The sequence below is a fragment of the Salvelinus fontinalis genome, chromosome 16 (assembly GCF_029448725.1).
Source record: "Salvelinus fontinalis isolate EN_2023a chromosome 16, ASM2944872v1, whole genome shotgun sequence".
NCBI lineage: Eukaryota > Metazoa > Chordata > Actinopteri > Salmoniformes > Salmonidae > Salvelinus > Salvelinus fontinalis.
Window position 1 is genome coordinate 24,697,840 of NC_074680.1, and position 26,790 is coordinate 24,724,629.

The 26,790-nt window shown below is 45.9% G+C and overlaps 1 protein-coding gene across 2 annotated transcripts in view; it reads right to left on the bottom strand.

The window, feature by feature from the left end:
* Window positions 1-26,790, bottom strand: part of LOC129812848 (formin-like) — a 122,233-nt gene that overhangs the window by 28,761 nt on the left and 66,682 nt on the right. For both annotated transcript variants that reach the window (XM_055864776.1, XM_055864777.1), the window contains exons 15-16: window positions 8,198-8,290; window positions 2,268-2,319 (exon numbers count right to left, since the gene is read on the bottom strand). In XM_055864776.1, the coding sequence (XP_055720751.1) occupies window positions 2,268-2,319; window positions 8,198-8,290 (145 nt within the window). The remainder of the gene's footprint in view (window positions 1-2,267; window positions 2,320-8,197; window positions 8,291-26,790) is intronic.

Here is a 26,790-nt window from a genome sequence, read left to right on the forward strand (position 1 = left end):
CACACACACACACACACACACACACACACACACACACACACACACACACACACACACACACACACTCTGAGTCCTACAAGCACATACCACGCACTTCTGGAGGGCTATGACGCACCTGCCGTGAGACCGTTTATTACTGTACCTATGTTCAGCATTCCTCACTGACGGATAAAAGCCTGGGCAACAGGGAATATCACATGGCTATTTGGACTGCTAAGATAACATTCCATACAACAACAGATTAGAAAGGGAAACACTTCTGTGGTCAGCTGTTACAAAATATGTTTCTTTAACGGCGACGAGACATCTTCAATAGACAATGGATAATGTATAATAGAAGTTGTGACAGTTCAAATATCCCTCCAGCTAACAACCCTTTAACCACATACGTATGTAAGCAGCACACACGCTGCAGTCGTTTCATATGAAATTGAGCATGATGAGGGAGGGGAAACTTAATGGTCCATTAAGTCCATTAACTGTGGACGTATCAGGAAACCTCAGGGAAACTGAAACATAAAAGAAACTAATTAGGATTGCATGTTCAGGAAAGGACCTCATTGCTCACTGCATAGGGTACCCAGGATATTGAGCACGAAACTCACATTAAATCTCTGAAACTGTCATAAACTGTGTATCATGTCAGCTTTCCATAAAGTAATTTTGCCAACCTATTGACAAAATTAATGTAATTTCTCTACAACCCAAATGTCATAGCAACCGGTCCTTCCTATGATGGTGGTTGGCTTCAGGCCATAACAGACAAATTCACCCCCGTTCCTTAAGGGGTTGACCCTGTGTTTCAGTAGCTGGCAGTGATGATGTGATGTCTATGAGCCTTATTAACACGGGGCCCTAATGTGTGGCTGTGACGGTGGGGTAGATGCCTCATCCAGGACAGATGTGAGGGTCGGGGCCCACCCACGCCCCACAGAACAAACGGTACACACACACTACAGCACACACACACACCACACCACGGCCCACCGCCCATATTCATCACCAGCGTGTCATTTTTATGAGGTGCGTCCCTGGGAACCTGAGAGGGCCCCCCCCAGCGGCAGGCAGCCCCGGACTGTTTGGATGAAATTAAAGGCAAACTTCATTAAAGGCTAGGGGCCGTCAGCCGTGGGACCCTTTTGATCAATATCCCCAAGTTCAAGACCTTCATTACACTGGTGTCAGTCACACAGTCACATAGAGAGATATCATAATACCACCGGGAGAAGGAGAGAGAGAGAGAGGAAGAGAGGAAAGCGAGAGACAGAGAAAGAAGGCAGAGGGAGTGAGAGAGAGATGGAGTGAAAGACACAGAGAGAGAGATGGAGAGACCCATGCTTTGCCAATCTGAGTGCTTCTCTTGGCTTGAAATGGAAACATGTAACAGGGATGTTTGGAAACATTGGCTGAGTTGTAGTATTGTCCAAAGCAATCAACATCTTACAGTTTATAGTTTCCATTTTCCAGCGTCAAGCGTCCTTTGGTTTCTCCTTCATGTGTTTTTCATGATTTATTTTGGAATCTGGAGAGTTACGATTTAAAGCAAACAATTCTGGTCTCTATCTAAACAAGGAAAAATAATCTATTTGCTTTGTTTGTTCTTTCTAGTGTGTTTTTCCAATATGACATTTTCCAGATATGTTTTTTCTCTGACACTAGTTAAACGTCTGCCAGTTGAGCATTTCTCCATAAATAAGGTGGGCCTTCTTACAGTGACTCTTGAGTTTGCAGTACCAAACACGGAAGATAAGGCCTGATAACAACTAGAGTGGAGTGAGCACAGTGTGTGTATGTAAGCATGGCGGGTTATTGGCGTTGGCACAGTGTATGTGAGTTTGGTGAGTGTGTGTGAACATGTAAGTGTAGTGTCTGTGTCTGTCTCCATAGGCAGCCCTCCAGACAGCCCTTCCCTATCACGGGGCTAGTCTACATTGTGCCAGGTTATGACCTGGAGATTCCCACAGGAGACCAAAACAAAAGTATGAAAATGTATGCGTTCACTACTGTAAGTTGCTGTAGATAAGAGCATCTGATAAATGACTCAAATGTACTAAATGACAGAAGACCCTGAATGGCTACATGACATCCACCATCCATTATACTTGGCTGAGTTCCCTTCTGTATGTCAGAAGGTATTACAGAGGTATGCAAACAGCCAGGTCAGGAAATACAGAGCTCCTCTGTCATAGATATGACACGTTGTTTGGTCTATGACCTCTAGGTTAATTGTGTTGTGTTATATTAGAACGGACAGAGACCATTCACACCTTTTCTGTGCAGCTGTGAGCCGGTCGTCCTCAGCACTGTGGTCCTTTTGAACTGGAAAAGAAAACAACAGCATGGATTAGATGAATACACATGGAGTAAACAGACCTATGTGTGAGCCAGTATGGGAGGCTTGGAGGTCACAGTACATACAGTAGTGGGAATAGATATTTCCAAATGGAGGTAAACTGAGGTACACCAATGACACTCCATGCAGTCCCGCTGGTACAGATGGGGGCCCTGTGGGTACAGACCTATCCTCTCCCAGGAGGAGTGTCAGGGTGGAGGGTGGAGGGTCATTAGCATGACATGTCTAAGGTGGTGGAGCATGTGGTAAAGGTGTCCATGGATTTCACCGTGGTGAATTGTAAGAGGTGAGATGTTTGTGTGTGAGTGTGTTGATGAGGAGTGTGAGGTGGTGGTGTCTGGGGTGGGGGTGTAAGGAGAGGTCTAAGTGTGGACTGTGTGTTGAGGAGGGGAGAAGGGCAGAGGTGCGTAGCAGGGGCACAGGCAGCACAGCACAGCGCAGGGCTGAAGAGTGAGTGTATGAGGCTTGGGAACTGGAGGCTCCTGTGGACTCCTGCCATGTAAAAGTGTCTAAATGCAAGGCAGATGTGTGCGGCGGGCCAGGGCGAGGTGCAAGAATTTATCTAGGGCCAGAGAGTGCCTGTGATCTCAGATTTATTGCATTTTCCAGATTCATCCTTTTTACAATGATGGGGGACCTTTCCCACTTGAAGATTTAAGAGGGGGAAGTCTCCCAAAAATTGTTCAAAGGCGGGTTTGGGGGTCTTTTGGGAGAGGGTGAGCTTAAGCTGCTACCACCCCTTTTGCTTAGCTTTTTTTACATAAGCAGGCTGATTGTCTGAAGTAAACCTAATGAAGGGAAGGGGTGGCCATGGCTGGGATTGGGGAGGAGGGGGGAGAGCCATGACCAATGGCGTTAGGCCCAGCGGGGGGTTCAGGCTGGCGCCTGAGGTCCTCTCTGGTGCGGCTCTGTGTAGAGGTGGCACCAGGCCGGCCAGCGCTCTGAGAGAGAGCGACCCACAGAGAGAGAGAGAGAGAGAGAGAGAGAGAGAGAGAGAAAGAGGATGTGTGAAGTTTCTCTTCCTCCGCTCCCTGTGTAAACATGAAACCAGTAGTGGCTAACTAGAAAGTTATGAGACGCTCATGCTGAGAAGGACAATAAATTAGGCCTTTAAAACTCTGACACACTTTTCCAAACCACTGGTTTACCAAGCAGTCAGATAACAAAGTGCTAGGAAACTACATATATAAGCTGTGTTAAGGACCTGGAACCTCTCTGGGAAAAAACACACAATCTTTACTGCATCAGTGACTACAGCTCCGTACTATAAAAATGTTTTGATGTGTGTATGCCATTTCCATACATACTCAATCAAACATCAAAAGGAGCTGTAACGTGTACGTGTGAAAGTTTTTGTGTGTGTGTCGATAAATCTCTTGTTCTCGGAAACGCTAAATATACCTTGCCAGCCCTAATCTTTGAACTTTGTTAAGCTGTGCTGGTTTTCATATTGTTGTCCTATCAAGAGGGAGCTTACGGCCTCCTACTACCATAGCACAAACAAGCACACTTGTTTTCAAAACCTCTGCCCAAGACAACATAATTATCATTGTTTGCCAACACAGTGAAGAGCTCAGGATTGTGCATATATGACCAACCCAGATGATTATGACCATAACAGCCTGGTGGGGAAGGGTTGTGAGCTTAGCCTGGTGGACACCAGTGTGCAATGGGATCTTTAGTGACAGACATCTTAAATTAGGGACTGACTGCACCCTTTGCAGGGCAGTGTCCTTGTCACAGCCCTGGGGCATTGGGACCAGAGGGAGGAACATCTCCCTGGGCCAGACACCTCTCAGCAGTAAACATAAAGGAAAACACCTCACAGAGTGAGTCCAACCCATGAGGAGAAGTCAGCCGTTAAAGGACTATATGGCATGCCATGTTAAACAGACACTTTCCACTCAACATATAGTTATTTGGAAAAGTTGAATATTAGTAACTGGGTTCTGATTCATTGACAACAAAGAGAGCTTATTGAACAACACATAAAAGCCCAAAGAACACTAGACAAATAAAACATGACAGAACTAAAGATTCAAGTGGGAAAATTTGTTTTAAATTAGTCACGGTGTGTATTCACTACTCAAAATGTCCCTGAAGGATTCAAAGAGTTTCTATTAAAGTGAAAACAGAAAGGTGGGTTTGGTTCATTGTTTTTGTAGAAACTAACAAAACATTCTTTCAACGCTAATAAACAGTTCTGAAGGAAAGGGAAAATACTTGCTCCCAAACTGCTGAAGCATTGCATAAATAGGCTAACTGAGTGCTGCTGAAAGTTAGGGACTCAACATTTCAGCATTCTACAAAAAAACATATAATGAGAGGGGGAGCAGTACTATATGTACAGAAAGGAAGCAGAGGTGGTCACGGGTAATGGCAGAGTAATGCCTTACAAGACAAAGGCTCAATGACTTGGAGCTGTAGGAGCGTTGTAGGAGTGTTGTAGGAGTGTTGTGAGATCACAAGCAGGTTTGCGAAGCAGGGCCTAGGGCGTTGGGGTTCAGCTGTGGGCCCTGCTGAGAGGGAGCAGCCTGCCGGCCCCCACAGCCTCCAAACAGCCTCCACACAGCCTCCCAAGCAGTTCTGGGTCAGCGCTCCACAGACACGGTCACATGAGCTGCTCTGCTCCCCTGCCTCGCACAGGAGCAAGCATGGAGTGCACTATGACAAACAGACTGTCCCTCCATTAAAAAAGTATACAGTATGTGTGAGATAATTCATACTGGCTCCCTTCCTACACATGCTTGGTTATGGTTATAGCTGTCCATCAATACCAATGACGACATTGGTACCACAAGCACACCAGCACGCATGCACGCCTGGACAACACTAATATTGTTTCCATGGTCAATGAAATATTTTGAGAGAACTTCCCTGTCACGTTCCTGACCTTATTTCCTTTGTTTAGCCTTGTTTAGTTAGTCAGGACGTGAGCTGGGTGGGCATTCTATGTTATGTGTTTCTATGTTGGGTTCATTGTATTAGCCTGATATGGTTTTCAATCAGGGGCAGGTGTTTTACGTTTCCTCTGATTGAGAACCATATTAAGGTAGGCTGTTCTCACTGTTTGTTTGTGGGTGATTGTTGCTGTGTCTGTTTCACCACACGGTTTCGTTTAGTTTCGTTTAGTTTCGTTCGTTCGTTCGTTTGTTCCTACCTGTTCGTGCGTTCATGTTTTATGTTCTCAAGTTCAGGTCTGTTCACGTCGTTTTGTTATTTTGTATTTTGTCAGTGTTCTGTTTTGTTGGATTGGTCCTCCTCTCTTCCACCTAAAGACGAGCGTTACATTCCCAACCCTTTTGTGTGATAACTGTTGCTTTGTTCTGTGTATTGAAGTCATGGAACCATCGCCAGGAGATGAATAATGGAATGGACATCTCTGGCACTAAACCTTGCTGCTTCACAAGTATGTGCAATTGCTGGAGGAGCTCTGTTTATTAAGAACGGATTATAAGTTTCCCACTGGAAAGTTTATGTTCAAGATGTTTTTTTGTAAACCAATACCATTTTGTAGCCAGTGGCAACGACAATGGTTTAGAGACCTTTCAAATATTCTGTGATATTGACCAAGACTACATGTTTGACACACTGGAATGTTAAAGGGAATAAAAACAGTCTATAATACATTTCTGTTTGCAATATGTAACTAGGAGAAAAGGATACCAAGGCAGACTTTGTTCGCAATGAATACGGTACTCGAAACATCTCTATGCTGAAAACACTTCCCTGCCTCCAGTTCTCACTCTCTACCTCCCGACATGTGGATGCAATCTCTCTCTGAGACAACTCATTTACATATTTTATAGAAAGACCCTATTGTTTCCCAATATTCTCTGTCTGCCGCAAGTAATGTGTGTAATTTGCCCTTCAATGGAGTAAAACGTAGATCCCCTTGTGACACTTTTGTTTGTCACTAATACTTTGGAGAGATAAGAGGTTGTTGAAGATGTTGGCAAGGGTGGGAGAGGAGGCTTCCCTTTAAGCCAACTCAGATGCCCTACCAGACCTATAGAGGGCCATAGACCTGAGGCAGTGTTTTTGTTAATAGCCTGCTCTTTGTGGCATGTAGAAATGTGGGAAGGCCCTCGCCTCGCCTGTGTAAAATTGGTGAAGGTGGCGAAATTGCATGCAGGTGGTTGTTGGCTTGCCAAGATGCTTGAGTTGCAGTCTGTTTGGTTGATGTTTACCCACAGCGAGAGTGATGATAGCTTGATCGTTTAAAGCCAATGAACTGTATCCAATATTGTGAGAACATTGCCAGAAGCACCACTACATACTGTTTGGGACAAAATGCAGAGTCCTAGTTGGCACTCATTCAAATGAGGAAGAGGTTCTGTATGCATTATGTTGCTTTAGTGTCACGAGCCTGGTACCTGCTCTGTATAAGCCTGACAAGGCACCTCTCCCTCTGTCTGCATGCCACGTTGTAATGCATGTTAGGAACGGACGTGTTGCTGCTATGTGAACAATAACTCCTGGGACTATTTACACAGTCATTTCCAGTAAATCAGGGATTACAGCGCGTCTCTGTAAACTCATTTCCTCTCCCTTTCACATTCCCATGATCAATAGTAATCACAGTTGAACCTGTTGGCCAACGGAGTAACACTCTGAGATGGATGTCACTTTCTCTTTTGGAACAATGTGACATCTGCGCTTCCTCATGCTGCATACCACAGAAACCTTACAGGAGCCCATTTCTGCATGATTGAAGTAGATAAGCTTTATGCTTTCTATGGAAGCAGCTTTACTAGCTGACTGACTGGCTTTGCAGGGCACTGGAGGGGGCTGTGGGGAGGGAAGGCTCTGGGGTGAAGATGCCTAGTGGAGGGGGAGAGGTGGAGGGGATCAGAGTGTCTCTGTCTCGGTGTAGTATGTCCCTGGCTGCCACGGTGGTCCCCAAAATGTCCCACTGAGTACAGCCAGCCTTTACGAGGCCTCAGCCAGGGATGTCCTGCCAGCTTTATAGCAGTCATGAGTACAGGCAGCATGTTAAGGGCAATGTGATCCTCTCTGCAGGGTTAGGCTTTAGACTCCTGTCCCTGTGCTGTCAGAAAGACAGCCCCCTCTAACTGACGCTGGGCCTGGGCTCCACCATCACCCAACTAACCGCCTGACAGGGCACAAAATATATATAGAAGAGCTAAATTACAGCTTTGGGCTTTAATGGTTCCTCTCAGTGTTTTGGAGGAAGGAAAACAGGACCTCTCTAGTTTCTCTCTGAGTTTGGTTTCTTTACTTGACATTCTCCTCAGCAATAAATAGTCTATGTGGAGAATGTTTTATCTCTGGAGAACAGTGGGTTCATTCTCCATTCAGAGAAGTGACAGGCTGGCTTAGAGACATGACAGAGGGGGTGAATATATCATCACTATCTACTGGTAGAATTTGGGAGTGTGTCACAGAGCATGATTTGGAGGGAGGAGGGGGAAGGTCGTCTCATCACTCAGTCCAGTGGATGGGCTCTGACACAGGCCTCTGCTTGCCTCAGGTGCAGTGAGTGATATCAAACATTCAAGGATCCTAATTTCCAAGAGCTGTCATTACAATCGGTAGAGAAGAAGTGGCCTGTGGAGGCCAAGGGGAGAGTAAACACCTCTAAACACCCAATCAGGCCAGAACCAATGTAGCCTCTCTGGCCCCTGGCTTTATTATCTCTCTCACTGGGGATCAAACCGCCTTCGCTGCCCGGCCTGGCTGCCTGTATTAGGTGACACGCAATGATTTCAACCCCCTGAGTCTGCTGGAGCAACATCTACTAAAACAACACATAGCACCCCTGGTTGTCAACACATAGGCCCTTGTCTCCTCCTCTCTTCGGTTCTGGTTTGTTTTACTCACCGGTCGAGACGAAGGCCTCCATTTTCTCCTTGAAGGGCTGGAGGTTCTCCTCGGAGGAGTTAGTACACACCTTCTGCACATCCTTTTCACACGCTGGGGGAGAGAGAAAGCAGGAAACGTTCAATATTGAACATTTCTCAGCAGGAATGGATTAAAAAAGCTTTGGCCTGGGGTGGGTGGAGGAGAGAAAGTGTGAGAAAGAGTAGACTGTGTCCTATGGTGTACTGTGTGAAATTGGCATTTGTTTTTTATTGTCAGAGCCTCATCATTGGGCTAAGGTATAAAACAATAACTAGCGTGCCCAAACAGCAAATGTAGCACATTAATTAATGACATGTGAGAGTGGGTATCACGTTTCCAACACTTTCATAAGTTAGTTAACCAAAGCCTGCCGAGGGGAAACATTTGAGGGAAAAGAAGTGTGTGAATCTCTTCCAAAACATCCCAACCAGATGGCTATTAAAGAGAACTGGCAATCACTTTAAATGAGCTTGGTCTGCATTCAAAATGGAAACAGAGATCATGTTTCATTATCAGTAAAGCCAAGTAATAGTCTTTAAAGGGGCTTTAACACCATTTTCTGGGGGCAAAAATAAGAAATTGATTATAAATCAACACATCATCACATTCAATAGACAAATTATGGAAATATAGTTTTGTCCAAAGACTTTTGAATGGGAGTAGGGTGTTCAATCTGTTACTCTAAAAGAATTAGAGGAGATAACACATAATATGTTGAAGCCACATATACTGGGGCACCTCTGTTGTAGCCACAGGTACTGGGCCAGCCACCCAAAACATTGAGTGTATGGCCCACTAGCTAGATGGGACATTTTTGTCACGACTTCCGCCGAAGTCGGTCCCTCTCCTTGTTCGGGCGGTGTTCGGCGGTCGACGTCACCAACCTTCTAGCCATCATTGATCCATTTTTCATTTTCCATTGGTTTTGTCTTGTCTTCCTACACACCTGGTTCCAATCCCATCAGTTACATGTTGTGTATTTAACTCTCTGTTTCCCCTCATATCCTTGTCGGAGATTGTTTGTTGTATGTAGGTGTTTATTGTTAATTCTGGTGTGCGACGGGTTTTGCACCCTCTACTTGTTATTTTGTATACTTCCCAGGAGTCACGTGTATCCCCGCTCACAGGCGGAGACGGAGGCTATGGAAACATATGTCTCAGAATCCCTGCATCAGGGGTACATTCGGTTCTCCACTTCCCCCGCCTCCTCGAGTTTCTTTTTTGTGAAGAAGAAGGATGGGGGTCTGCGCCCGTGTATTCACTATCGGGGTCTGAACCAGATCACGGTGAGGTATAGTTACCCGCTACCGCTCAAAGCTACAGCGATAGAGTCAATGCACAGGGCGGGCTTCTTCACCAAACTAGATCTCAGGAGCGCTTACAACCTGGTGCGTATCCGAGAGGGAGACGAGTGGAAGACGGCTTGCAGTACAACCTCTGGGCACTATAAGTACCTCGTCATGCCGTACGTGTTCATGAATGCGCCCTCAGTCTTCCAAGCCTTTGTAGACAAGATTTTCAGGGACTTGCACGGGCAGGGTGTAGTGGTGTATATTGACGACATTTTGATATACTCCGCTACACACGCTGAGCATGTGTCCCTGGTGCGCAGAGTGCTTGGTCGCCTGTTGGAGCAAGACCTGTAAGTCAAGGCTGAGAAAGGCCTGTTCTTCCAACAATCCATCTCCTTCCTAGGGTATTGCATTTCCATGTCAGGGGTGGAGATGGAGAGTGACCGCATTGCAGCCGTGAGTAATTGGCCGACTCCCACCACGGTAAAGGAGGTGCAGCGGTTCTTAGGGTTTGCCAACTACTACCAGAGGTTTATCCGGGGTTTTGGTCAGGTGGCAGCTCCCATTACCTCACTGCTGAAGGGGGGCCTGGTGTGCTTGCAGTGGTCAGCTGAGGCGGACAGGGCTTTTAGTCACACCTCGGCTCCCATGCTGGCCCATCCGGATCCCTCTTTGGCGTTCATAGTGGAGGTGGACGTGTCCGAGGCTGGGATAGGAGCCGTGCTCTCTCAGCGCTCGGGTACGCCACTGAAGCACCGCCCTTGTGCCTTCTTCTCGAAGAAGCTCAGCCCGGCAGAGCGAAACTATGATGTGGGGGACCGGGAGCTGTTGGCTGTCGTCAAGGCCTTGAAGGCGTGGAGACATTGGCTTGAGGGGGCTGAAGACTGAACCCTCGCCAGGCAAGGTGGGCCATGTTTTTCACCCGTTTTGTATTTACCATTTCATACAGACCAGGCTCACAGAACGCTGAGGCAGACGCATTGTCCCGGCTGTATGATATTGAGGACCGGCCCATGGATCCCACTCCCATACTCCCAGCCTCTTGCCTGGTGGCACCAGTAGTGTGGGAGCTGGACGCGGACATTGAGCAGGCTATGCGTACAGAGCCCGCTCCCCTTCAATGTCCGGCTGGGCGTCTGTACGTTCCATCTGCTGTCTGCGACCGCCTAATCTATTGGACACATACGTCACCCTCTTCTGGTCATCCTGGTATCGGTCGGACGGTGCGCTGTCTTAGTGAGAAGTACTGGTGGCCCACTTTAGCTAAGGACGTGAGGGTTTATGTTACCTCCTGCTCGGTGTGCGCCCAGTGTAAGGCTCCTATACACCTGCCCAGAGGTAAGTTACAACCCTTAACCGTTCCACAACGGCCATGGTCGCACCTGTCAGTTCCCGCTCAGCCCAGTCAAAACTGTTCGCTGCTCTGGCACCCCAATGGTGGAACAAACTCCCTCACGACGCCAGGACAGCGGAGTCAATCACCACCTTCCGGAGACACCTGAAACCCCACCTCTTCAAGGAATACCTAGGATAGGATAAAGCAATCCTTCTGCCCCCCCCCCCCCCTTAAAAGATTTAGATGCACTATTGTAAAGTGGCTGTTCCACTGGATGTCATAAGGTGAATGCACCAATTTGTAAGTCGCTCTGGATAAGAGCGTCTGCGAAATGACTTAAATGAAAATGTAAATGTAAATGATATCCTGACTGATCTTCCTCCTTCACAGGAAAACACCACTATCCTGGTCGTTGTGGATCGTTTCTCTAAGTCCTGCCATGTCCTCCCTCTGCCCGGTCTACCTACAACCCTACAGACTGCGGAGGCCTTGTTTACACACGTCTTCCGGCACTACGGGGTGCCTGAGGATATAGTGTCTGATCGAGGTCCCCAGATCACTTCAAGGGTCTGGAAGGCGTTTATGGAACGTCTGGGGATCTTGGTTAGCCTTACCTCAGGTTTTCACCCCGAGAGTAACGTGCAGGTGGAGAGAGTAAACCAGGATGTGGGTAGGTTTCTGAGGTCTTATTGCCAGGACCAGCCGGGGGAGTGGGCAGCGTTCGTGCCCTGGGCAGAGATGGCCTAGAACTCGCTCAGCCACTCCTCCACAAACCTCACCCCCTTCCAGTGTGTATAGGGGTATCAGCCAGCATCAGAGTCAGACCGAGGCTCCTGCGGTGGACGACTGGTTCCGGCGCGTGGAGGAGACATTGGCCCCGCTCATGTCCATCTTCAGCGCGCCGTGCTGTGCCAGAAAGTGGGCGCAGACCATCACTGCAGTGAGGCCCCGGTGTTCGCACCAGGGGATCGGGTCTGGCTCTCGACCCGAAACCTGCCCCTTCGCCTGCCCTGCCGGAAGCTGGGTCCGTGGTTTGTGGGGCCATTTAAAGTCCTGAGGAGAGTGAACGAGGTATGTTATAGGTTACAGCTTCCCCCAATTACCGTATTAACCCCTCGTTCCATGTGTCTCTCCTCAGGCCAGTGGTGGCTGGCCCACTCCAGGAGTCTGAGGTGTGGGAGGTTCCTCCCTCCCTCTCGAGGGGGCCCCGGCGTACTCCGTTCATTCCATACTGGATTTGAGATGTCGAGCGAGGGGCCTTCATTACCTCGTGGACTGGGAGGGGTATGGTCCGGAGGAGAGATGCTGGGTTTCCGGTGGAGGACGTGTTGGATCCTTCTATGCTGCGAGATTTCCACCGTCTCCATCCGGATCGCCCTGCGCCTCGCCCTCCGGGTCGTCCCCCGAGGTCGGTGCCGACGCTCGGCTCCAAGGGGGGAGGTACTGTCACGACTTCCGCCGAAGTCGGTCCCTCTCCTTGTTCGGGAGGTGTTCGGCAGTCGACGTCACCAACCTTCTAGCCATCATTGATCCATTTTTCATTTTCCATTGGTTTTGTTTTGTCTTCCTACACACCTGGTTCCAATCCCATCAATTATATGTTTTGTATTTAACTCTCTGTTTCCCCTCATGTCCTTGTCGGAGATTGTTTGTTGTATGTAGGTGTTTATTGTTAATTCTGGTGTGCGATGGGTTTTGCACCCTCTACTTGTTATTTTGTATACTTTGGTTTTCGGAGGTTTTGATGTTTATTAAACAGCTCCGTTTTTACCAAGTTCCTTCTCCTGCGCCTGACTTCCCTGCCACCAGCACGCACCACATTATCATTTAATTTTTATTGATTTAACCTTGATTTAACTAGGCAATTCAGTTAAGAACAAATTCTTATTTTACGGCCTACCCCGGCCAAACCCTCCCCTAACCCGGACGACGCTGGCCAATTGTGCACCGCCCTATGGGACTTCCGATCACGGCCGGTTGTGATAAAGCCTGGGATCGAACCAGGGTCTGTAGTGACACCTCTAGTACTGAGATGCAGTGCCTTAGACCGTTGCGCCACTCGGGAGCTGACATGCTGGCAGTAGATCTCCCTGTCCTGTTCTGGCTTTCCCCAGTGGAACTGTACATGTGGGTGACGGCTGAATGTGGAAGCCTTGTTTGTTGTTTGCTCTGGATGGGCCTTTGTTGTCCTGCCAAACCACCTAGCTCACACGGGCTCAAAGGAAACTGCCGATGACTTGACGGAGCGCGAGCCAAACTATTTCATTTCCTCCTAACAATCAACGTGGGATGATATATACAGAGCCGCCTGCCAAAATAACTTCCTCAAAGCTGTAAGTCATAAAGCTGTGCAATAAATACCTTGCGTTGGTTATTACTGCATCGCTTAATGTCTTAACAACACAACAGGAACACTGTTTGGTCAGAGTCTGAGACTGGTTCACTGGTTTCCACAACAATCAAGAGGGATGTATTAAGAACAGGTGAATATGCTCAGTTACCCACTATCCTTTTCCAGGTTCGGAGGAAAAGTTGCTCTTGAAAGGCGAGGGACTGAACTTGAACTACCGCACACTACTTGAGTAAGCAAAGACACTATTCCAATCACATCATCCACAGCTGAGAACCATGACACACACCTGATCAGGTGATCTAGCTCTAACACGACTGAAAAAATCCAACTTTTAAAAAACTATTAGCTCCCTCACGCATTAAAATCCCCCTGTCTCAAGTGGGCACATTAAAGGGTGTTCAAAACAGCAAGACTACAATTTAAAGGCGGCTCCCCTCCAAAATGTGGTCCAGACAGCGTAGGCCACAAGAAGGAAGCCCAAATAACATCAGCAGCTGCGTGAAATAAAAACCCAGTGGGCCTCTGGTTTAGGACATTGTCTTACAGTGACAATGCATAATCACGGAGGGTTAGTAGAAGGAAGAGGAGGCAGAGGAGGAGGGAGTGAGCTCTTTCTAATGCAGACGTCACCTGGGGATATATCGTTTAACAGTAGTATTACAGTTTAACAGTGTGAATTACAGTTTAACAGTAGTATTAGTGTAACAGTAGTATTACAGTGTAACAGTAGTATTACAGTTTAACAGTAGTATTACAGTTTAACAGTGTGTATTACCGTTTAACAGTAGTATTACAGTTTAACAGTAGTATTACAGTGTAACAGTAGTATTACAGTGTAACAGTAGTATTACAGTTTAACAGTAGTATTACAGTTTAACAGTAGTATTACAGTTTAACAGTAGTATTACAGTTTAACAGTGTGTATTACCATTTAACAGTAGTATTACAGTTTAACAGTAGTATTACCGTTTAACAGTGTGTATTACCGTTTAACAGTGTGTATTACCATTTAACAGTAGTATTACAGTTGAACAGTAGTATTACCGTTTAACAGTGTGTATTACCGTTTAACAGTGTGTATTACCGTTTAACAGTAGTATTACAGTTTAACAGTAGTATTACAGTTTAACAGTAGCAATACAGTTTAACAGTGTGTATTACCATTTAACAGTAGTATTACAGTTTAACAGTGTGTATTACAGTTTAACAGTAGTATTACAGTTTAACAGTAGTATTACAGTTTAACAGTAGTATTACAGTGTAACAGTAGTATTACAGTTTAACAGTAGTATTACCATTTAACAGTAGTATTACAGTTTAACAGTAGTATTACCGTTTAACAGTAGTATTACCGTTTAACAGTAGTATTACCGTTTAACAGTAGTATTACAGTTTAACAGTAGTATTACAGTGCAGCAGTAGTATTACAGTTTAACAGTAGTATTACAGTTTAACAGTAGCATTACAGTTTAACAGTGTGTATTACCGTTTAACAGTAGTATTACCGTTTAACAGTGTGTATTACCGTTTAACAGTAGTATTACAGTTTTACAGTAGTATTACAGTTTAACAGTAGTATTACCGTTTAACAGTGTGTATTACCGTTTAACAGTAGTTTTACAGTTTACCATTAGTATTACCATTTAACAGTAGTATTACAGTTTAACAGTAGTAATACAGTTTAACAGTGTGTATTACCATTTAACAGTAGTATTACAGTTTAACAGTAGTATTATAGTTTAACAGTGTGTATTACAGTTTAACAGTAGTATTACAGTTTAACAGTGTGTATTACCGTGTAACAGTAGTATTACTGTTTAACAGTGTGTATTACAGTTTAACAGTAGTATTACAGTTTAACAGTAGTATTACAGTTTAACAGTGTGTATTACCGTTTAACAGTAGTTTTATAGTTTACCATTAGTATTACCGTTTAACAGTAGTATTACCGTTTAACAGTGTGTATTACCGTTTAACAGTAGTTTTACAGTTTACCATTAGTATTACCGTTTAACAGTAGTATTAACGTTTAACAGTGTGTATTACCGTTTAACAGTAGTATTACAGTTTAACAGTAGTATTACCGTTTAACAGTGTGTAGTACCGTTTAACAGTAGTATTACAGTTTAACAGTAGTATTACAGTTTAACAGTGTGTATTACCGTTTAACAGTAGTATTAGTGTAACAGTGTGTATTACCGTTTAACAGTGTGTATTACCGTTTAACAGTGTGTATTACCGTTTAACAGTAGTATTACAGTTTAACAGTAGTATTACCGTTTAACAGTGTGTATTACCGTTTAACAGTAGTATTACAGTGTAACAGTAGTATTACAGTTTAACAGTGTGTATTACCGTTTAACAGTAGTATTACAGTTTAACAGTAGTATTACAGTTTAACAGTGTGTATTACCGTTTAACAGTAGTATTACAGTTTAACAGTAGTATTACAGTTTAACAGTGTGTATTACCGTTTAACAGTAGTATTACAGTTTAACAGTGTGTATTACAGTTTAACAGTAGTATTACAGTTTAACAGGGTGTATTACATTGTAACAGTAGTATTACAGTTTAACAGTAGTATTACAGTTTAACAGTAGTATTACAGGTTAACAGTAGTATTACAGTGCAGCAGTAGTATTACAGTTTAACAGTAGCATTACCGTTTAACAGTGTGTATTACCGTTTAACAGTAGTATTACAGTTGAACAGTTGTATTACAGTGTAACAGGCCAACTGAAGCCCGCTCTGCTCCCAGGGGCCTGTTCTGTAAATATGTCCATGCTGTTCTCTAATTGGCCAGTGAGTGTTCATCTGGGCTCTCTGTGCCCAAACAACCATATCAGTTTCCCTGTGGGCACAGCAGCAGAGAGAGAGAGAGGAGAGAAGGGGAAAGAGAGGATGAGGGAGGGAGGAGAGAGAGAGAAAGAGAGGGACTTCACTTGACTTCGCTTTCCTTCTTTCAGAGGAAAAAACTCTGTCGCAAAAGACTGCCACAAGGGGTTGCTTTCATATCGGTGAGCTGTATTAACCAGTTAACTGCTGAGGCACAGTATCAAATAGCAGAGCCAGCAGTTTCGAAGGATTGTGTTTGACACCCTGTGTTCACGTCATGGTCTGACAGAAGCCGACAGCACTGCTACCGTCAGCGTTGTTTGTACTGTCTGGCTTTCTGTCCAGTCACCAGGTCACAGGGGACCTGTCTCCCACCACAGACACAATGCTGCATGCTGGGAGACAGACAGAAGCTCCCTACCATTTCCAGCCAGGGTCAGCCCACATACAGACAGTGGATTCAGCATTATTGTGGAAAGTGACTGATATCTATGTGTAAATCAAGATAAAATGTATCTTAATTTACAGAATTACTCATCATGAACTGTAAGCAATACATGAAATGCCCACACATATTCTCAGGGAAATGCCCACACATGTAGAGGGATCTAGTTCAAAAGCTTAACATCTGTGATGTCCATGCAGGTTTATTTGGGTTTAGAGTGGTGATATAAGACAGATATGATGGCAGGATGATTTGATGGCCATATTCTCAAGGGTTGCCAGACACAAACTGCTTGTTGTTCATACTGTAGTAAGGCATGGATCCATAAAGTCTACAGAGTTTGTACATAGGAAGCACGCCCACTACATGCTGTCTGTAGGGACACTGGGCTGGCTGGTATGCCAGATGATTGCATCATATAAGGTATGTTATTGTACTGTAATATGGGGAAGGGGCTAACATGAAAAGACAGAGTCTGACTTCTGCTCCGAGACATGGCAAACGCGGTTAGTCAAGCTTGTCACTTTGATGTAATGAATGAACCATGAATTCCTCCACATTAACCAATGGCTTGCCCAAAGCTACAGGGAAATGTTAGGACATCAAGACAATGCCACATTATTCTGTAGACCCTGGGATGTTTGGAAAACAAAACATTGTACACACAAACTGTCTTGGATAATCATGGAGCTCTACATACTTGACTGCCATATAGAAAAGGTTTATGTTCTCAATGTTCTACTGCTAAAACTCTTTATTTCTAAGCATCACTGACAATTAAAAAAAACTCCTACAGATATACATACACAACATAGTATTTTTGTCCATCAAGCATGAATGTTTTGGAAAGTATTTTCTCGTCGGAAGAGAGAGGTTAGTCTTGTCCATGATCTGGCCTGACAGATCGGTGTTATTTACGCCAGGCACTGGATCATTTCCCATCAGCTCTAAAGCACAATTCTCTCTCTAATCCACAACTATATAGAATCCCAGTGCACTGTCAGCCTCCCAGCTTCCACCTCCCTCCCATCCAGGCAAGAGCCCTGCTATAACCCAGGCTACATGGGGCCAGCCAGGAGGCTTATTGTAAAGGTACAGTAAGACACCACTCCTCCCTCTAAGATAAATCTATATCTATCAGCCTGGACAAATCCAGAATCTAACCCTGGCCAACCTCGTACAGAGCCTATCTGAGAACACAATGCTGACATACTGTGTACACACAGCCCTGGAAACTAATAATTGTTGTAAGACACAGTTCTCCAAGGTTCAGGGAGTCAGCTAGAGTTCACCACTGGGCTCTGTTCTGCTGTAAGGGAATGCTTGGGAGGTCATAGTTTGAGGAAATCATACAAAATGTATATAGACAGTGCATTTGTAAAGTATTCAGACCTTTTGACTTTTTCCACATTTTGTTACATTACAGCCTCAATCTAAAGAGTATTATTTTTTTTAATCCTCAGAAATCTACACACAATACCCCATAATAACAAAACAAAAACAGGTTTTTAGAAATCTTTGCAAATGTTCTAAAACTAAAAATCTGAAATATCACATTGACATGACTATTCAGACCCTTTACTCAGAACTTTGTTGAATCACCTTTGGTAGCGATTACAGCCTTGAGTCTTCTTGGGTATGACGCTACAAGTTTGGCACACCTGTGTTTGGGAAGTTTCTCCCATTCCTCTCTGCATATCCTCTCAAGCTCTGTCAGGTTTTCAGGTCTCTCCAGAGATGTTCGATCGGCTTCAAGTCCAGGCTCTGGCTAGGCCACTCAAAGACATTCAGAGACTTGTTCCGAAGCCACTCCTGTGTTGTCTTGGCTGTGTGTTTAAGGTCGCTGTCCTGTTGGAAGGTGAACCTTCGCCCCAGTCTGAGGTCCTGAGCGCTCTGGAGCAGGTTGTCATCAAGGATCTCTCTGTACTTTGCTCCATTCAACTTTGCCTCATCCCCACAGCATGATGCTGCCACCACCATGCTTCAACGTAGGGGTAGTGCCAGGTTTCCTCCAGACGTGACGCTTGGCATTCAGGCCAAATAGTTCAATCTTGGTTTCATCAGATCAGAGAATCTTGTTTCTCATGGTTTGAGTCTTTAGGTGACTTTTGGCAAACTCCAATCGGGCTGTCATGTGACTTTTACTGAGGAGTGGCTTCCGTCTGGCCACTCTACCATAAAGGCCTAATTGCTGGAGTTCTGCAGAGATGGTTGTCCTTCTGGAAGGTTCTCCCATCTCCACAACGGAACTCTAGAGCTCTGTCAGAGTGACCATCATGTACTTGGTCACCTCCTTGACCAAGGCCCTTCTCCCCCGATTGCTCAGTTTGGCTGGGCGGCCAACTCTAGGAAAAGTCTTGGTGGTTCTTAACTTCTTCCATTTAAGAATGGTGGAAGCCACTGTGTTCTTGGGACATTCAATGATGCAGAAATGTTTTGGTACCCTTCTCCAGATCTTTGCCTTGACACAATCCTGTCTTGGAGCTCTACGGACAATTCCTTTAACCTCATGGCTTGGTATTTGCTCAGACATGCACTGTCAACTGTGGGAACTTATATAGACAGGTGTGTTCCTTTCCAAATCGTGTCTAATCAATTGAATTTACCACAGGTGGCCTCCAATGACGTTGTGATGATTCAAAGAAACAGGATGCACCTGAGCACCTTTATATTTTTTAAAACATTTGCAAAAAAATCTACAACCTGTTTTCACTGTCATTATTGGTGTCACGTTCCTGACCTATTTCTGTTAGTTTGTTATATGTGTTAGTTGGTCAGGACGTGAGTTTGGGTGGGCATTCTATGTTTTCTGTTTCTGTGTTGGTTTATTGGGTTGCCTGGTATGGCTCTTAATTAGAGGCAGGTGTTTGGCGTTCCTCTAATTAAGAGTCATATTTAGGTAGGCGTTTTCACAGTGTTCGTTGTGGGTGGTTGTCTCCTGTGTCTGTGTATATGTTTGCACCATACGGGACTGTTTGCGGTTTGTTCGTTTTATGTAGTCTGTTCCTGTTCATTGCGTTCTTCACGTTATATGTAAGTTCGTCGTTCAGGTCTGTCTGCATCGTTTATTTGTTTTGTTTGTTTATGCAAGTTTAGTTTGTTTTTCCGTCGTGTTCAATAAATCATGTCATTTCACTACGCTGCGCCTTGGTTCCCTCAATACTCCTCCTTTTCGGTCGAAGAGGAGGAGGACCGCCGTTACAGAACCACCCACCAAATCTCCAGAACCAAGCAGCGTTGTAAACGGAGTAAGGGACAGAAAAAGGAGGAATGGACTTGGGACGATGTATTGGACGGGAAAGGTTGCTACACATGGGAGGAGATCCTGGCTGGTAGGGATTGCCTCCCATGGGAACAGCTGGAGGCACTGAGGAGAGCAGAGGCAACCGGAGAAGGGAACCGGAGTTATGAGGGGACGTGTCTTGCACGGAAGCCCAAAAAGCCCGTGAGTAACACCCAAAAATTTCTTGGGGGGGCTAAGAGGTAGTGGGCCAAGGGCAGGTAGGAGACCTGCGCCCACTTCTCAGGCTAACTGTGGAGAGCGGGAGTACGGGCAGACACCATGTTACGCAGTAGAGCGCAGGGTGTCTCCTGTACGTGTGCATAGCCCGGTGCGGGTTATTCCACCTCCCCGCACTGGTAGGGCTAGATTGGGCATTGAGCCAGGTGTCATGAGGCCGGCTCAACGCGTCTGGTCTCCAGTGCGTCTCCTCGGGCCGGCATACATGGCACCTGCCTTACGCATGGTTTCCCCGGTTCGCCTACATAGCCCGGTGCGGGTTATTCCACCTCCCCGCACTGGTCGGGCGACCGGGAGCATTCAACCAGGTAAGGTTGGGCAGGCTCAATGCTCAAGAGAGCCAGTACGCCTGCACGGTCCGGTATTTCCGGCGCCACCTCGCCCCAGCCTAGTACCTACAGTGCCTACACTACGCACTAGGCTACCAGTGCGTTTCCAGAGCCCTGTTCCTCCTCCACGCACTCTCCCTGTAGTGCGTGTATCCAGTTCCGGCACCACGCACTAAGCCACCTGTTCGTCTCCAGAGCCCTGTACACACTGTTTCTTCTCCCCATACTAATCCTGATGTGCTTGCCCTCAGCCCGGTGCCACCAGTGCCGGTACCACGCACCAGGTGTAGAGTACGCTTTGAGAGTCCAGTGTGCCCTGTCCCTGCTCCCCGCACTAGCATGAAGGTGCGTGTCCTTAGCCCGGTGCCTCCAGTTCCGGCACCACGCACCAGGTCTACAGTGCGCCTTATCCGGCCAGAGCCATCCGTCTCCCCAGCGCCATCTGAGCCATCCGTCTCCCCAGCGCCATCTGAGCCATCCGTCTCCCCAGCGCCATCTGAGCCATCCGTCTCCCCAGCGCCGTCTGAGCCATCCGTCTGCAATGAGCCTGCAAAGCCGCCCATCTGCCATGAGCCTGCAAAGCCGCCCGTCTGCCATGAGCCTACAGAGCCGTCCGCCAGACAGGAGCCGCTAGAGCCGCCCGCCAGACAGGAGCCGCTAGAGCCGTCCGTCAGACAGGATCTGCCAGAGCCGCCAACCAGACAGGATCTGCCAGAGCCGCCAACCAGACAGGATCTGCCAGAGCCGCCAACCAGACAGGATCTGCCAGAACCGCCAGCCAGACAGGATCTGCCAGAGCCGTCAGCGAGCCATGAGCAGCCAGAGCCGTCAGAGAGCCATGAGCGTCCAGAGCCGTCAGCCTGCCATGAGCGTCCAGAGCCGTCAGCCTGCCATGAGCGTCCAGAGCCGTCAGCCTGCCATGAGCGTCCAGAGCCGTCAGCCTGCCATGAGCGTCCAGAGCCGTCAGCCTGCCATGAGCGTCCAGAGCCGTCAGCCTGCCATGAGCGTCCAGAGCCGTCAGTCAGCCATGAGCTGCCCCTCAGCCAGAAGCGGCTAGTAATCCAGAACTGCCCCTCAGTCCAGAGCTGTCTCTCTGTCCGGAGCTGCCCTTCAGTCCGGAGTTGCCCCTCTATCCTAAGCTACCTCTCTATCCTAAGCTACCTCTTTATCCTGAACTACCTTGTCCCGGAGCTGTACTTTATCTTGGTGTTGCCCCTTAAATTAGGTGGGGGAAATAAGAGGGTGGTCATGATAAGGGGTAAACGTAAGCTGGGATTGACTATGGTGGGGTGGGGACCTCGTCCAGAGCCTGAGCCACCACCGTGGTCAGATGCCCACCCAGACCCTCCCCTAGACTTTGTGCTGGTGCGCCCAGAGTTCGCACCTTATGGGGGGGGTTATGTCACGTTCCTGACCTATTTCTGTTAGTTTGTTATATGTGTTAGTTGGTCAGGACGTGAGTTTGGGTGGGCATTCTATGTTTTCTGTTTCTGTGTTGGTTTATTGGGTTGCCTGGTATGGCTCTTAATTAGAGGCAGGTGTTTGGCGTTCCTCTAATTAAGAGTCATATTTAGGTAGGCGTTTTCACAGTGTTCGTTGTGGGTGGTTGTCTCCTGTGTCTGTGTATATGTTTGCATCATACGGGACTGTTTGCGGTTTGTTCGTTTTATGTAGTCTGTTCCTGTTCATTGCGTTCTTCACGTTATATGTAAGTTCGTCGTTCAGGTCTGTCTGCATCGTTTATTTGTTTTGTTTGTTTATGCAAGTTTAGTTTGTTTTTCCGTCGTGTTCAATAAATCATGTCATTTCACTACGCTGCGCCTTGGTTCCCTCAATACTCCTCCTTTTCGGTCGAAGAGGAGGAGGACCGCTGTTACAATTGGGCATTGTGTGTAGACTAATGAGGGAAAAAAGTATTTAATCAATTTTAGAATAACAAAATAAATATACAGTACCAGTCAAAAGTTTGGACACACCTACTCATTCAAGGGTTTTTCTTTACTTTTTTATTTCATACATTGTAAAATAATAGTGAAGATATCAAAACTATGAAATAACATATACGGAATCATGTAGTAATCAAAAAAGTGTTAAACAAATCAAAATATATCATATGTTTTAGATTCTTCAAATAGCCTTCTTCAAATAGCCTTGACGACAGCTTTGTGCACCCTTGGCATTCTCTCAACCAGCTTCATGAGGTAGTCACTTGGAATCCATTTCAATTAACAGGTGTGCCTTGTTAAAAGTTAATTTGTGGAATTTCTTTCCCTCCTTTAATAAAAACTAAAAAAAAAACTTATCTCCCCAATTTCGTGGTATCCAGTGGGTAGTTACAGTCTCATCGCTGCCAGTCCTGTACGGACTCGGGAGAGGTGAAGGTCGAAAGCCATACGTCCTCTGAAACACAACCCAACCAAGCCGCACTGCTTCTTGACACAATGCCCACTTAACAAGGAAGCCAGCTGCACCAATGTGTCGGAGGAAACACCGTACACCTGGCCACCGTGTCAACGTGCACTGTACCTGGCCCGCCACAGGAGTCGCTAGTGCGCGATGGGACAAGGACATCCCTGCCGGCCAAACCCTCCCCTAACCCGGACGACGCTGGGCCAATTGTGACCCGACCCATGGGTCTCCCGGTCGCGGCCGGCTGTGACAGAGCCTGGACTCGAACACAGAATCTCTAGTGGCACAGCTAGCACTGCGATGCAGTGCCTTAGACCTCTGCACCACTCGGGAGGCCTGGAATTTCTTTCCTTCTTATTAATGCGTTTGAGCCAGTCAGTTGTGTTGTGACAAGGTAGGGGTTGTATACAGAAGATAGCCCTATTTGGTAAAATACCAAGTCCATATTATGGCAAGAACAGCTCAAATAAGCAAAGAGAAATGACAGTCCATCATTATTTTAAGACATGAAGGTCAGTCAATCCGGAAAATTTCAAGAACTTTGACAGTTTCTTCAAGTGCAGTCGCAAAAACCATCAAGAGCTAAAATTAAACTGTTTCTCATGAGGACCGCCACAGGAAAGGAAGACCCAGAGTTACCTCTGCTACAGAGGATAAGTTCATTAGAGTTAACTGCACCTCAGATTGCAGCCCAAATAAATGCTTCACAGAGTTCAAGTGACAGACACATCTCAACATCAACTGTTCAGAGAAGACTGCTTGAATCAGGCCTTTATCCTTTCTAGCCCCGGGGTTCCGCTAGCGGAACACCCACAACATTCCACTGAAAAGGCAGCGTGTGAAATTCAAAAATATTTTTATTTTAAATATTTAACTTTCACACATTAACAAGTCCAATTCAGCAAATGAAAGATAAACATCTTGTTAATCTACCCATGGTGTCCGATTTCAAAAATGATTTACAGTGAAAGCACAACATATGATTATGTTAGGTCAGAGCCAAGTCAAAAACACACACAGCCATCTTTTCAGCCAACAATAGGAGTTATAAAAAGCAGAAATATAGTTAAAATGAATCACTAACCTTTGATTATCTTCATCAGATGAAAGTCATAGGACATCATGTTATACATGTATTGTGTGTTTTGTTCAATAATGTGCATATATATATTAAAATAAATCTCAGTTTACATTGGCGCGTTACGTGCAGTAATGTTTTGATTCCAAATCATCCGATGATTTTGCAGAAATACTCATAATAAACATTGATAAAAGATCCAAGTGTTTTTCACTAAATTAAAGATAAACTTATCCTCTATGCAACCGCTGTGTCAGATTTCAAAATAAACTTTACGGAAAAATAATTATCTGAGAACGGCGCTCAGAGCACAATCCAGCCAAAGAAATAGTCGCCATTTTGGCGTCAACAGAAGCTACAAAAACACTATAAATATGCACTTACCTTCGAATAACTTCATCAGAAGGCACTCCCAGGATTCCCAGTTCGACAGAAATGAATGAAAAGTTCCATAAACCCCATCATTTAGCCACTTGTTGTTAGCATGTTCAGCCCACGAATCCATTTTCATGACGCACAAACAATCCCTCCAGACAAAAACTCAAAAAGTTCTGTTACAGGTCGTAGAAACAGGTCAAATGATGTTTGCAATCCATATTTAGTATGTGTTTTACATTAATCATCAATAAGGATCCAACCGGAGAATTTCATTGTCTGAAGAAAGAGCATTGGAACGAGAGCTCTCTGTCTTGCTCGCACGCAAAACGAGACTGAGATTTCTGACGACCACTCACTAAAATAGCTCCTATGAGCCCCTCCTTTATAGTAGAATCATAAGACTAAAATCTAAAGACGGTGACATCTAGTGGAAGCCCTAGGAAGTGTTTGCTTTTCCATAACTAGAATGGGTATAATTTGGCACTGTTTTGAAAATCGAGTTCTCACTTCCTGTGTGGAAGTCTTCTCAGGTTTTTGTCTGCCAAATGAGTTCTGTTCTACTTACAGACATAATTCAAACAGTTTTAGAAACTTCAGAGTGTTTTCCATACAATAGTAATAATAATATGCATGTATTACCTTCTGGGGCAGAGTAGGAGGAAATTCCGTTTGGGTACGCAATTCGTTCAAAGTGGAAACACCGTCCCCTGTCCATAACAGGTTTTAAGTTCAAATTGCTGCAAAGAAACCACTACTAAAGGACACCAATAAGAATAAGAGATTTGCTTGGGCCAAGAAACACGAGCTAATCAAATCAAATCAAATGTATTTGTCACATACATGTGTTTAGCAAATGTTATTGCGGGTATAGCAAATTGCTTGTGTTTCTAGTTCCAACAGTGCAGTAATATCTAACAAGTAATATCTAACAATATACACAATCTAAAGTAAAGGAATGGAATTAAGAGCATATACATATTTGGATGAGCAATGTCAGAGCAGCATAGACTAAGATACAGTAGAATAGGACAGATTACAGTATATACATATGAGATGAGTAATGCAAAACATGTAAACATTATTAAAGTGACTAGTGTTCCAATTATTAAAGTGGCCAGTGATTTCAAGTCTATGTATAGGGCAGCAGTCTCTAATGTGCTAGTAATGGCTATTTAATGGTCTGATGGCCTTGAGATAGAAGCTGTTTTCATTCTCTCGGTCCCAGCTTTGATGCAGCTGTACTGACCCTGCCTTTTGGATGATAGCGGGGTGAACAGGCATGACTCACAGTGGTTGTTGCCCTTGATGATCTTTTTGGCCTTCCTGTGACAACGGGTGCTATAGGTGTCCTGGAGGGCAGGTAGTTTGCCCCTGATTATGCATTGGGCAGACCACACCACCCTCTGGATTGCCCTGCGGTTGTGGGAGGTGTAGTTGCCATACCAGGCGGTGATACAGTCCGACAGAAAGCTCTCTATTGGCAATCTGTAAAAGTTTGTGAGGATTTTAGCTGCCAAGCCATTTCAGTTTGTCAGTGATGTGTACGCTGAGGAACTTGAAGGTTTCCACCTTCTCCAGTGCGGTCCCGTCGACAGGGATAGGGGGTGCTCCCTCTGCTGTTTCCTGAAGTCCACAATCAGCTCCTTTGTTTTGTTAATGTTGGGTGAGAGGTTATTTTCCTGGCACCCAGGGCCCTCACCTCCTCCCTGTAGGCTGTCTCGTAATTGTTGGAAATCAGGCCTGCTACTGTTGTGTCATCTGCAAACTTGATGATTGAGTTGGAGGCGTGCGTGGCCACGCAGTCATGGGTGAACAAGGAGTACAGCACGCATCCTTGTGGGGCCCAAGTGTTGAGGATCAGCGAAGTGGAGGTGTTGTTCCTACCTTCACCACCTGGGTGCGGCCCGTCAGGAAGTCCAGGCCCCAGTTGCACAGGACGGGGTTCAGACCTAGGGACTCAAGCTTAATGATGAGCTTGAAGGGTACAATGGTGTTGGTCTGTTGGGGCGGTAAGCAAATTGAAATGGGTCTAGCGTGACAGGTAAGGTAGAGGGGATATGATCCTTTACTAGTCTCTCAAAGCACTTCATGATGACAGAAGTGAGTGCCTTGCGCGATAGTCATTTAGTTCCGTTACCTTTGCTTTCTTGGGTACAGGAACAATGGTGGACATCTTGAAGCATGTGGGGACAACAGACTAGATTAGGGAGAGATTGAATATGTCCATAAACACTCCAGCCAGCTGGTCTGCGAATGCTCTGAGGACGCGGCTAGGGATGCCGTCTGGGCTGGCAGCTTTGCGAGGGTTAACACGCTTAAATGTCTTACTCACGTCGGCCATGGAGAAGGAGAGCCCACAGTCCTTGGTAGCGGGCCGCGTCGGTGGCACTGTGTTATCCTCAAAACGAGCGAAGAAGGTGTTTAGCATGAAACACGATGTCGGTGTCGCCACGTGGCTGTTTTTCCCTTTATAGTCCGTGATTGTCTGTAGACCCTGCCACATACGTCTCGTGTCTGAGCAATTGAATTGCGACTCCACTTTGTCTCTAAACTGCCGTTTTGCCTGTTTGATTGCCTTACGGAGGGAATAACTACAT